We start from the raw sequence: 13,084 nt of genomic DNA, 5'->3' as shown, positions 1-13,084 counted from the left end.
CTTTTCAGAGATAAAACTTTATTTAGAATTTTCATACATACTTTTCACACACCATCTGTTTTTAGGTTAACGAGACGAGGCTTTATAAAACAAAGAAACAACTTACCCACAACCCAAATCAATTCTCTGCTGCTGTCACACAGTGACACTCCATCTAGTCAATTTCTTTTCCATCCACACATTTAATAAAACTGATAAGCCTCCTGCGTGGCATCTCTTCTACTCAATATCTTCCCCTTCATATGTACAGTAATCGCTCATGCTGCGTTTAGACTGAAGTGAATAACCTGCACGTTCAGGTCTCAAGTGACGCGGCCACTCTGGATCTTTTTGGACTTACACTTCGGCTGCTCTAGGAAGGTGTGTAAGTGCATAAGAACAGTGAAGTCTGAAGCACGACACAGAGCCGTGTATTCAATGCTTTAAAGGCCGTTCTCTTCCAATCAAAGCTCTGCGATGTCAAATCATGAAAAAAAAAACTTCAAACAAGCAACGGCTGATTTCGAGTCCGTTCTACATCACTCGGCTCATGGAGACGAGGATTGTAAAAAAAAAAAACGTCAAAATGCATATTGACCAGGAGGTGTTGGCTGGTTGTCATGGTGACAGGTGGTCAGTGGTTGGTCTGAGGCGATGAGATGATGCTCTGGCAGCGTGGACACAGGCAGTCCGCTGACTCGGCGGTGTAACGGCGACATCGTGGGCAACGCGAGGCAGAGGTGGGTACGACTGCTATACTGTAAGCACTGTCCTCACGGATAACGCCACCTGAAGAGACACAAACACAGGTGAGTGACATGTCTGCGTTATAATGGAGCCTCTTTATTCTCACTTTCCCTGCAGGTGAAGCACATCACGAAGCACACCTGGCCTCAACTAGTGATTCTGATGCCTCTTTCTTCAACACCACAGGATGCTACGGGATCGAGCCCATACATTTCTGGCTTCATGATTAAATTCCCTCCTTTAAACTTACAGATGAAATGTCTCTGAGGCCTGACACTGGTAATGTTTTTAACCAACATCAGATGGAAATTTCTGCTGGGTGAACGTGTCTCACCCTCCAGGTTGATGAGGAAGGTGCCGTGGCTCAGGATGGCGTCGTGGGGCAGGTCTCTGGGCAGCTCGCTGGTCAGGTTGACCCGCGCCGACATCATCAGCTCGACCAGCTGTGAGGAGGTGGAGGACGCTTCATCCTGGAGAGACTAAAAAATTCAAGCACAGGATAAGTACGGGCTGATTATCCTTTGGAGTAAGTCGTGCTTTGAGCATGGTCTTTTTGAAGGCTCCGTTTTTGTTGTCTGTTGTTGAAACTGCATTCAAACATTTACCTCCATGAGTTCAAACAGCAGACCGGGTTCGATGGCGACCGTGAGGTCGTACTGAGCTGCATTCTTCCCAGGTATGGACGACAGGAAGGAGTCCCTGATGGCACACGCCCCCTCCACCGCCTCCTCCAATCCTGGTCTCCTCCACACAGAGCTGCTTTTGACCCAGCCGCTCTTGAATAACGTCTCCCCTTCTGTAGGAACAATCAGAGTTTATGAATACGTTTGTGAAGGGGGGGTAACCTCAGCATTCTGACAGGCACGTACCATCATGTCCTGGTGCGTGGAGAAAGACCTCTTCAGCTAGATGTGGAAGAATGGGAGCTATGGACCTGGTGACTCCATCCAGAATTTCCTCTAAAACAGTCTGACACGATCTCCTGCCCAAAGAGTCCTCTGGATCGCAGTACAACCTGATCCAAAAAAAAAAAAAAAGGAGACAGGTGAGGACACTGAAATACATCTAAAACAGATAATTAAAAAAAGAAAGATATATTTGTCCCCAATCAAAGGACAAGCTCACGGAGAAGAAATCTCCCATCCAAACCCACAAGAAAGGGAAAAGAGTGAGGGAGAGTCTGCAGGGAGGACGTTAGAAAGAGGAGCTGGAAGTGTCAAGAACAGCTGTCGATGTAGTTGATGGCAAGAAAGTGAGATTTGAACCTGTTTGTTTGCACTGACTGATGTTGTTTCCTCCCTTGTTGTACTTACTCTCTGATGTTCGTCACTTTGTACAAAAGTGTCTGATGAGTGAACCCTGCTGGGTTAGGCAGTACTCTGTACCGTTTAGTTTCTGACTACATTATAGTCAGACCTTTTCACTGTGACACTAATATCATTTTATAAGCGTATAAATATATCACTGACACATTGCTTTCTTTAAAGCCACCATAAACCAATCACACTGCCAACACCTGAGTTACTGCTCTGCAGCAGCTTCGATTGGTCAGTAATGTTGTCACTGTGAAACTTTTGTTTTTTTAGAATTTAGAATTTAAATTTAACACAAAAAAACAAACAGCGATAGACCGGCAGCTCCTGTGTTCTTGACATGTAAACTTGCAGCTCTTGTCAGTCAAGTTTGGTGGCTTTAAAGAAGTGAAATGGTTTCTTAGGTGAGATCCTTTCTGTGAGGATCTTTGTTTTGTTCCTGCCAGTTAAAAAATAAAAAATAAAAAAACACCCGGAGAAATTCCAAAGCCTTCAAGCCAACTGGTCATTTAAACACCAAAACATGTAGAAACAGGAGCCAGGGTTAAACAGTAGAGCTGACTGAAGCCCTTCACAAAAACAATTACAGCCAAACAAGGTGTGGCAGGTGTAGATTTGATGCTTTGAAAAACTTTACCGGTCCTTGATGATGCTGAAGTAAAAGCTGGAGAGGTCTCTGGACATGAAGGCTTGGAGGATACGGATAACCCTGCCAGCGTCAAACTCACTGTAAGCGTCAGTCACCTGCAAATGCAAACAAGCACTGAGCTTCTACAGCTGCTCTTATTTTAGAAACAGCTGGGACTTGGATTTAGGAGTAATACACCTGAACTCACCTTGATGCTGTACTCACGAAGCAGGTGTAACATGTACTGATCAATGTAGTGCATCTCTTTGGGGTCCACAGCCTGAACTCGGGGGTCGAAGCCCTGCACGTTTCCGAGCAGGAACTTCAGAGTGTTCCTCAGCTGGAGAGACAAACACGGGCCGAGTGACCAAGCTGTGATTCATCATTCAGAAAGAAAACAACAAGTCACCTGCTCTGAGTGTTCGGGGCACTCGTACCTTGTTGATGCTCTCTCTGGCTGAGTTGAGAGCCGTGGGTCCAATCTGAACCTCGGCGAAGACGTTTGACTCGGCCACCCACCAACGCAGCACGTCTGCCCCGTACGCTGGCCTGCTGGGCTCCTGTGAAACACCGGAGACATGACACGCATCACTAAAAAAGTCAAAGGACTTAGAGGTGGACAGTTCATGTGCTCTGATCATACCTTCCCTCCATTAATGACTTCATCAGGATCCACAACGTTGCCCACAGACTTGGACATCTTCTCTCCTTTCTCACTAACAGCAAAGCCATGAACCACCAGAGACCTACAAACAAACGCACACTCAATTTCACGTATCAGACAATATTTTTTGACCTTAGTTTCTGAAGGAGAGATGTAGATTTAAAGGTCACATATCATGCTAAATATACTTCACTAACTCTAATATGTCTCTAGTCTATCTAACAGGCCCCTCTATGATGAGAAAAGTCCATCCCCTCCGTCTTTTGTCTGCTCCATTTTTCAGAAAATGTGTCCTTAAACAGGCAATTTCGAGATTTTCCCTTCATGACATCACAAAGGGCAGTAGCCCCTCCCCCAGGTGGGTGACACTCCCACAGCTAGGTGTTTGTTCTGCCCTCTGAGTCTGCCTTCTTACCGTAAACAATAGAACATGGAGTGAGAGCCCTGAGCCCTTCCAGAGAGGGGGCGTGGTCAGACACAGCTCATTTACATATTTAAAGCTACAGACACAGAAACAGCCTGTTCTGAGCAGGGGTTTATAGGCATGATCAAATACAGGATCAGAGTGGATTAAAAACAAGACTCTTCACAGGTGTGTTTAGAGGAGCTCTGAGACTTATTCAAATTTGAAAAGGAGACTATTAAATGGCTTTTAAAATGTGACTTTACCAAAGACAGACCGGTCAGGTTAACTTATGTTCTGGTGGCTGTAACTATGAAGAACTTTCCTTTTTATCTATGTTTACTGCCTGAAGATAAGGCAGGACATCTTATCTCTTGTCCCATCACTTCACAGATCGTTGAAAGAACATATTGATATTATGATGTTTACCTAAAGGCCTGCTTTACATGTTTGGACTTTAACCAAAGTGTAGATGTGATCCACAGAGTTTCAGTTATTAAGACTTGTTGTTGAATGCACGGTCTGGATGAGACACTTACTTGTAAGGAGCTTTGTTCCTGACTGCAACACTTGTGAGCAGCGAAGACTGGAACCATCCTCCAACCTGGTCCTTCCCTTCAACATATGCATCCGCCCTGGAGTCAGACTCTGGGTGAAGCGGAGGAAAGAGAGTGGAATATAATAAGTCACCTGTAAACTCATGTCAAAGAAGAAAAGGTGATCTAAATAGTTAGTTTGCCTCAGAGAGAAGAAATGTCCGGAGAAGACGAGAGAGAGAGAGAGAGAGAGAGAGAGAGAGAAAGAGAGAGACAGAGAGACAGAGAGAAAGAGAGAGAGCAGCCTTGGTTAGTAACATTGAAACAACATTTTCTTCTACGACAGTCCTTAAAAACTACTTCCACACAGGCAACTGTTTTTCACATAATCTGTGTTGTTTTTGTTTTTTTGACAGTCAACCCGAAGACATCCCAGAGAGAGACTAGAGAAGTGTGGGGAGTTGAGGCCATTCCTGAAAAAGAAGCAAACAGCCACAGTGTTCTCTCAAGCCAGACACTTTGTGTACATCCTGCGTGCAGAAGAGAGAGACAAAGAGAGAAGGGGTGCAGACGGGGTCATGCTGGCCTGAAGAGTCCCCTGAAGTCTCCTTCTTCCAAGTTTTCTCAGGGCGCACTCAAACAGTCTTGGTCTTTATTTACTAAACTGACTTCACGAGGTTTGTTTTTTTTGTAGATGCCAAATAATCGTGTCACAGATGTCTCAGTCAACTCTGAAACGGCACAATAACCAAGAGCATTTGAAGGCAAACAGAGGAGGTTTGAGCAGAATGAGACAGAACGGGAGTTTAAAGCGTCTGAAACAAGAACACAGAGGAGCACAGAGTTGTTAGAAGGTAAATGCAGCTGTGTCAGCCGCAGTAGAAGGTTTTTCTCTTGTGACCTGTGACCAGAGGGTTGCGAAGGGGAGCAGGGAGCCAGCTGAGAGGTGACTCGGGATCTTCAGAGTCATCCTCCTTCTCCTCTGGAAGTGACGACAACAAAAACCAAACAGTCACGTTGGACAGGTTTATTTCATCAAATCATTCAGCCTTGTGTTCTGGATTACAGGGAAACGAGTGACATCAGCTTTCAGACTCCAGACTGTGGGAGGTTCAGCTCCTGTTATACCAGAGGAAGAGACGTGATGTGAGGACGCAGCGGGATATTCTCCGGAGAATTCAGCTCGAGCCAATGGGAGGCAGAGTGACATTTCTATACTATGACTGCTGCACGGAACAGCCAGAGCGGTCCTCCTGAAATTATCTAGAGATTTTCAGGAGTGCAAATATTGACCCATGTAAGGCTTATAATATCCCCCCTCTATGTATAGTGAGTGGCTTGATTTAATCAGTGCTTTGACATTATTTTGGCTTTAGCATTTCTCTGATTTGACTTGTATTAGTTTAATTTAATGGATTTATAAGATTTTATATTTGTAATATTTAAGTCTTACAAAGTCTATCTATGGTTGAAGTTCAGTTCTTATTTTTAGGTTGAACTAAAGTGAAGAAGTTTGGCTCAAATGTTTGTATGTAAGTCAGTTTGTGTATGTCTTTATTGTAGAGACAGGAGAGAGTGACGAATGATATGCGGGAAAGAAACCACAGGTCAGACCTGAACCTGGGCCGCAGTCCAGAAGGTTCCAGACTCCATACATGAGGGAACAAAGTAGCCACCAGGCCACCGGTGCCCCATCTGTGGGACACTAAATGAGGCAGAGAAGCACTAAAACCTCTGACCTGAGAGTCAAACCAGCACGTTTGATGAGAATCCAACCAAACAGCTAAACATGCAGTTTGTTTAGTATTTTAAACACCCTGCTTCAGTGTAGCACGGTGAGTACTGTATGCTGAGACGGCACTGATTAATCCAGGTGTGTGGTCAGCAAAACACAGTTTGAGCTAACGTCACACACAGATTTGATTGGTGGTCTCAATCAGGCAGGTGTAAGTAGCTTTCTCTGCAATAAAACTAATGAATGCTGTGACCTGATTAAAGGCAATTTGAAAGCTGGTGAAGTCGACCTTCACTGAAGTGAGCCGAAGAATTAAGAGCTGCTCATCCGTCAGCTCACCTACTGAGTGTGAGTGGAGAGAAACGAGTGCTGACGTTATCGCATCCATGTACAGCATCAACACAAACACTCACGGAAAGCCACCGCTTTCAGAAACTTCTCAGATGCTACAAAGTTTCACACAGACCGTTCCTCGCAGGATGAACCCAATCATTTAGAGCTCCTGTGGTTTACAGATTTAAGAGACGCACCTTCTAGTACAGCCGCCCACGATGCTCCGCTGTCGAACCAGATGTCGAGAACATCTTCACCACAGACGTAGTCGGTCGCTGGACCAGCTTTACTCTGAAGAAGACACACAAAGCAAGCACCAAGAGCTCATTTATTTATTTTTTGATAAACAAAAAGATCTGATGAAGGTCAAGACCACTCGTTCTGCGCGGTACAAATATAGTTTTTGCCAAAGGAGTCTAAAAGTTTAAAAAGAGAGAGGAAAAATGTGCCATTTAAAAAAACACTTTGCACTAATGCAGAAAAGCAACACGTCTCGTTTTGATGCATGTGTGGACACATTCACTCCGATGTTCCTACCAGCCACCTCATAAACTTTCTCTCCAGATTTTCAGGTGTGCGTGTGTGAAAACACATCAACCACTTTAGCTGACCGCTCGCTCACCACGAACATGCCGTCTCGTTTTATGTAACAGTCATTACAGCACTGTGTGTGGCTGTCGGCTGAATGAATCTACTGCTGTAATTATCACCCATTAGTAATTATTTAAACCCCAGGATATGAGCAAATACAAAGTATTCCATACATACTTATACATAATGTACTCTACTCACCTTCTTTAGCACCTTTTCTGGCAGCAGCACCTCGATAGGAAGCTCCCACCAACAGTCGCTTCCCTTTTCTTTGAAGAGCTTTGAGACATGAGACACTGTGTGTCTGCAGAGGCCAGAGAAGAAGAGTTTTTAATGTGAATTCAAGCATGTGAACAAGCCTGTCAGTGTGCATACGTGTATCAGCTTACTTGTTGATGAGAGCCTCTCCAGTCTCTTTGTGGTAGAAGACCGGGATCGGGACCCCCCAGCTTCTCTGTCTGGAGATGCACCAGTACGTCCGTCTGTCCAACATGGCCAACAGGCTGCTCCGAGCCGACTCAGGTAAAACACGCACCTTCTGCAGTGCCTCCTGGGAAAACACACAAACAGCGTTAATGCTGAGTGAGTGCTGTCTTTGAAACATAAACATGAATCCCTCCATGGGTGAGGATGGAACTTCATTCAAGTCCAACCACATACAGTGTGACCCGCAAGTCCTCCAGCTTTACCTTGGCCTTGTCTTTAAGTGACGCTGTGTTGATGAACCACTGTTTGCTGGGCCTGATGACCACAGGCTGTTTAGTCCTCCAGTCGTACGGGTAACTGTGGACACACTGCTCCTCCTTCACCAGCGCCCCACACGCCTTCAGCATGGAAATCACTGACACGGGACGGGAAAGGATTTCACAGAGTAAGAAAATGATCCAAACGTAACCCGACCAATCAAAGTCCATTTAGAGGACAGAAAATGTGCCTCTAAGTCTATGCTCTACCTTTGTCTGTGCCTTCGGTCATGACAGACAGATTCTGCAGCTCAGAGCCAGCGAGGTCATTGAACTTTCCGTCTTCATCGACCATACACTCCTTTGGTAGGAGAAACACACGCACACACACGGTTAAATAGACACACAGAGTATATTGAACTATGTCATCTGGATCATGTTTTTCCTTGAATCTAATGATTGTGTTTGAGATCCTACCACAGACAGAGTAAACTGAGAGGCCACGCTGTAATCGTCCATGCCATGCGCCGGTGCCGTGTGGACCAATCCCGTACCTTTTCCCATTGTCACATGATTGGCCGGCAGCAGCGGCACTTCCTTGTCAGGAATTGTGGGATGTTTGCAGATCCCTCCCTCAAGCTGCGAGCCTTGATGAGAAGGAGAAGGTACATTTGGATAAGTATGTTTGAAAAGTAGTGTGTGTGTGTGTGTGTGTGTGTGTGTGTGTGTGTGTGTGTGTGTGTGTGTGTGTGTGTGTGTGTGTGTGTGCGTGCGTTTATTACCTGTGAACGTGTGTACAGCCTCCAGTTCTGTACCGAGCAGTGCTGCCACGCTGGCTGTGCGCTCTGTGGCCACTAAAAGCAGCTGAGAGTTATCTGCTCGCTTCACGAGAGAATATCTGAAAACAAAACGTCAAACGGTGAATCTGCCTCAGACGTCTTTGTTTTGATTCATGAACAGCAGCAGAGCTCAGCGTCTTTTATGATTTGGCTACTTACTGTGCGTTGGGCATAAAGCAGACAGCCTGGTTTGCAGGAATGGTCCATGGTTGGGTGGTCCACACCAACACAGAGACACTTTCTAGACCAGCTGAGGAATGCACACCACACACACACACACACACACACACACACACACACACACATACATTATTGAGAGGTTGCTCACACAGAGTTTACAGATTAATGCTCTGAATAGGTTTAGGTGTGTGTCTTTGTATCACCTGCTTCTGAGGCTATCTTTGGCGGCACGGTGCTCAGGGGGAACGTGGCGTAGACGGCTCTGCTCACGTGCTCAGGGTTGTACTCCAACTCCGCCTCTGCCAGAGCCGTTCTAAAAGGACGACAGAGCCAGGGGCGATGCACTCATTAAAAGCACAGAAACATATTACTCCACCCTGTTTTACCAACAAAAAAAAGTGGAGACACTGTCACATAAAAGGGGAAGAAAACAAGAGGTAATAACGTGCAAAACCCCATGTATAGAGGCTTCAGTCCATTCACTGCAACTGTGGGTTCAAATCTGACCTCAGTCCTTGCACGTCATCCCCTACCCAGCCCTCCCAACATGTCCTGACAAAAAAGTCAAATTGGAATTTGTCCTTCTTTGGGGAATATGATAAACCCATGGTGAGATAGATTCAAGCAGCACGTTTCACAAACTGTGACGGGATCATGTTTCCCACTCTGTACCAGCACATTGTCTTTTAACGACACGCCCGGGACTGTTTCAGGAACCGGGGAGACTTTCTGTCATTCTCAAAGAGGAATGTTTTCACACTCTTGCTTCATGTAGGATTTCAGTTATTCCTCCCTTCAGGACTTTTTTTTTTGACTTAGTGCAAGCTTTATAACACTTTTTCAGTGGATGACAAGTTGGTGCTGCAGGAGGTCTCAGTTTATCACCTGGACATGGGTTAGAGGGAAATCTAATGAATGAATGCAGATCTCATCATGCTCAGTCAGTACCTCGATGAAGGAGACCAGAAGACCGGCTTGTAGTCCTGGTAAATAAACCCCTGAGGAACAAAACAAGAAGTAAACATGTCAGACAATTAATTTTAAAAAAAATTACGACAGGTTTTTATTTTTGTCACTGAAAGTAAAATTCAGTCTCGATACGACAATCAAGCATGTTACCAAAAGAGTTTAAAGCCGGCCGGGTTAAACTCTTTCTCCACATCGATCTATACTGGTATTAATCACAACTTGTGATGTCATCATGTTTCCAGTTTAAGTGGTCATTCGAGTCTGATGACTGAACACCTCAACATGTATCATTTTTTATTTAACTTGTGTTTCATACCACACATGGTAAGGCTTTAAATATTAGAGTCAAAACAACAAAGTCTGTCTGGTGACATGAGCAGCTGTGAGCCTGAGCCGAGCTGCAGCTTTGATTGTTTCTAGAAAACTCAGCACTCCTTCAGTGTTCATCGAAGACGAGGCTTTTATGGAGAGCCAAACAGGCATCCTTCTCTCCAAAACATGCAGCCCACTAGCATCAGCATACAGAGCAGGTGAAAAGAGTTACTCAGTGGACACAGGATGTCGTGTGAGTGGTCTCTTCCCAAGCTGCTGAAAAGCTTCATATGAGATATCATATCAGGACTTGCTACCAACAATTTCTTCATCTTTTGAGATGAGGAAATAATGGCTTTTAGTGGTGAGCACTTTTAATAGTGAGCAAAAATATGCAGACCAATTGACTGTTGTTGCCATTCCTGATTGGCTGTTGGATGCATCCAATGGGTTAAAAAGTCCAAAGTTTCTCACCTTACCCAACATAACTGTTTGCATTATTGTGTCAGTTTTATCACCAAGATCTAGTCCATGGTTATGGTCTCCCTCCAGTCCGGACAGAAGCTGAAAAACCTCAGCTCACCTTGCTGTGCATCTCCTGAAAGACTTTGAGCTGAGCGGCTTCATAGGCTCCGTCAAAGGTGTAGTAGCACTCGTTCCAGTCAGCAACCACACCCCAGCGCTGGAAAGCAGCCATCTGACGAGCTATGGCCCCCTCTGCAAACGCCCGTGCTGCATGACATGAAAACCCCACATACTGTAAGAGCAGGGGTCAATCTTAAACACCTGGTGGTTTCTTACATCTCTCTCTCCTGCTCCCTTCTTTTTACCTTTCTGTCTTATCTGAAGTGGTCCAAGGCTGCTGGTCCCCAACTCCCCCAGAGCCTTCAGCTCAATGGGAAGTCCATGGCAGTCCCAGCCTGGGATGTAGTGAACCTGCCGCCCCCTCAGAATCTCAAAACGATTACGGATGTCTTTCATGATCTGAACCAAAGAAGATTACACATGTCAGAGCTGGGCCATAACTGAAGGAAATAACTAAAACATTACAAGTACTGATTACCTTGTTCAGTGCATGTCCAACATGAGGGTCTCCATTGGCATACGGGGGTCCATCATGGAGACAGAACTCTTTCTTTGCCTTCCTCTTCCTCTGCCAGGAGTACAAATCTGCAAATCCACACTCCTACAACAGAAGAAGAGTATTATACAGCATTAGACTGTAACAGCAGCTAAATATGCACTAATATACACTTTTTCACTACTCTGTCTACTCTTCAAACTTTGAGATTTCAGTTATGTGCCTGTCATAATGGGAGTTTAATCGACTTCATGCATAACTTGGCCTCGTGCCTCTCACCTTCTGTATCTCGAGTTCTCGGTCCAGTAGTTTCTGTCCCGTCAGCTTCATGGGGAAATCACTCCGGGGGAGGAGGACTGAGTCCCGGTACAGTCCCTGAGCTGAGCCGTTCTCTGCAGGCTGAGGGCTGCCTTCTCCGGAGCTCACACCGTGACACCGGCTGGAGCTGAAGGAGACAGTCCGGAGGAGGAGGAGGCCGCCTCCTCCCCGCTGTGACCTCCGTCCCCATCGCGCGAGCGTCTGGCCTACAGCCGAAACCCGGCACGACAGCATGAAGAGGAGAGGGAGCAAAACTACCAGTCCGGTAAAGTGTTCGGTTGTTTAGTGGTGACACTTCGCAGCTGTTTCGTTGGTACAGTCTGCCTCCTTGCAATGTTTCACCGGAAGAACTTGTAGGGAGGACAACAACTACGGATAACTACCAGGGACAATATTCAGTCTCTCGCATTTTACAAGTAAAGCGCAATGTGACACATACGACCACTAGAGGGCGCCATTTATCCACCTTATGCTGAACTCATACAGTCTGTTTTCATAGGCTGTTTCTTTTACTTTATGAACATACGAGTGTAAGGAAGGTAGGCTATCAAAACAAAGCCTAAATATAAGATGTTGGTTCAAGGTGCTTTATTTTAAAGTTTGAACCAAAAGTGCAGGCTACCCAATACCCATTACTCAGTTTATCCTTTTGATTATTGTGTTAATCATTGGTAGGCTACTGCAGTTTAAACTTGAAATTATAAGTTTATATGATTATAATTCATAAAGCCTATCAGTATAGTTTTAAACCTGTCAATTACAGGCATTAGTTGCCCTAATATTGTGCTATAGTCCTCTGATGTGCAACAGAATTTGAAAAACACACACATTCACCTGCTTTTATTCATCTGATGATGAGTGCTGATTGTAACTATAACTTCAATAAGCTGAGCTGAGATTGTTTCTAGGATAGCCTATAGGAGGTGCTTATGGCTCACCTTGCCAGCGTTGTGTTTCCTACAGCACCTGAATGCAGCATGATAGCGGCAGAGGCTGCAGCAGGTGGGTTTGAGTAGCTGATGACGTCAGTGAGTGTATAAAGCGTGCAGCAGCAGTGTCTCCTGATTCACTCACCTCATTACTGAACACGGAGCTCAGCAGCAGCAAGCAACAAGCCACACTCAACGCAAACATGAATAAGATGTGTCTAGCTCACCTGGGACTTTTCCTGCTGGCTCTCCTCTTCCTCACATCAGAGGTAAGATTTCTGTTTTGTTTTTATGTTGGTTGATATTAACGTGTAGCCTATTTGTAAATGTTGTCAGTTTGATATTTTTAGACTTTAGCAAATTTGAAAAAACTATAGCCTACTTAAAGGTGGGGCGGTTTTTTTTTTTGTTTTTTTTTAAAAAAAATAGTGACTTCATTTAATTTGAAAACTACCCAAATAAGTTTAAACCGCGTTTCTTCTTCTCCCGGGTGTGTACACGTAGTTTGTGCAATGATTTTTATGACTTGTGTTAATTGGTTTCACAATCTGTCCACTGGGGATTGTCACTGGTTTCTTGCTGTATAATCTGCATTCCCATTAGAAGCTTACCAGTTGAATTTAAATCACGGTGTGTTTGCTGCAGGTGGTCCAGGCGCAGAACACCACAGCTGCCCCCACGTCAAACTCCACCCTCAACGTTACCATGACAACGAAAGACAAGAGCAGCTGCGGGCGGACCGAGGCCTTCACGCTGCTGCTCCCGCTGGCTGTGGCATCTTCTCTCCTCTACGGCTGCTTCTGATGACCGGACTGGACTCTCACAACCCCAGCACCCCCGGGAC

General features: G+C 45.3%; 1 protein-coding gene across 2 annotated transcripts; it reads right to left on the bottom strand.

Annotated features, from left to right (window-relative positions):
- Window position 1: 1 nt before the first annotated feature.
- On the bottom strand, window positions 2-11,715 carry iars2 (isoleucyl-tRNA synthetase 2, mitochondrial). 2 transcript variants are annotated; one of them, XM_079369594.1, is made up of 24 exons: window positions 11,273-11,715; window positions 10,976-11,098; window positions 10,743-10,896; window positions 10,496-10,644; window positions 9,580-9,629; window positions 8,835-8,944; window positions 8,611-8,701; window positions 8,395-8,510; window positions 8,090-8,259; window positions 7,883-7,973; window positions 7,619-7,770; window positions 7,319-7,479; window positions 7,131-7,233; window positions 6,536-6,629; window positions 5,172-5,252; window positions 4,274-4,382; window positions 3,311-3,413; window positions 3,105-3,227; window positions 2,876-3,007; window positions 2,677-2,783; window positions 1,596-1,741; window positions 1,332-1,522; window positions 1,061-1,205; window positions 2-768 (listed from the first exon to the last, which is right to left on the bottom strand). In XM_079369594.1, the coding sequence occupies exons 1-24, from the start codon at window positions 11,543-11,545 to the stop codon at window positions 614-616; spliced, it is 3,129 nt and encodes a 1,042-aa protein (XP_079225720.1). In that variant the 5' UTR covers window positions 11,546-11,715; the 3' UTR covers window positions 2-613. The 2 variants fall into 2 exon arrangements, with proteins under 2 accessions (XP_079225720.1, XP_079225721.1); XM_079369595.1 differs by lacking the exon at window positions 5,172-5,252 and having other exon boundaries at window positions 11,273-11,714.
- Window positions 11,716-13,084: the final 1,369 nt, after the last annotated feature.

The sequence above is a fragment of the Symphodus melops genome, assembly GCF_947650265.1.
Source record: "Symphodus melops genome assembly, chromosome: 19".
Classification (NCBI taxonomy): domain Eukaryota; kingdom Metazoa; phylum Chordata; class Actinopteri; order Labriformes; family Labridae; genus Symphodus; species Symphodus melops.
This window is presented reverse-complemented; position numbering and strand designations above follow the sequence as displayed.

What these genes read in the sequence shown, in the direction of transcription:
- iars2 (XM_079369594.1), bottom strand. Translation starts at nt 11,545, where the DNA reads ATGCTGTCGTGCCGGGTTTCGGCTGTAGGCCAGACGCTCGCGCGATGG. An exon ending in TTCAGGAGATGCACAGCAAG is followed by an intron (nt 9,630 to 10,495) that starts GTGAGCTGAGGT and finishes TTTGTTCCTCAG; the next exon opens with GGGTTTATTTACCAGGACTA. An exon ending in TGCTTTATGCCCAACGCACA is followed by an intron (nt 8,511 to 8,610) that starts GTAAGTAGCCAA and finishes TTTTGTTTTCAG; the next exon opens with ATATTCTCTCGTGAAGCGAG.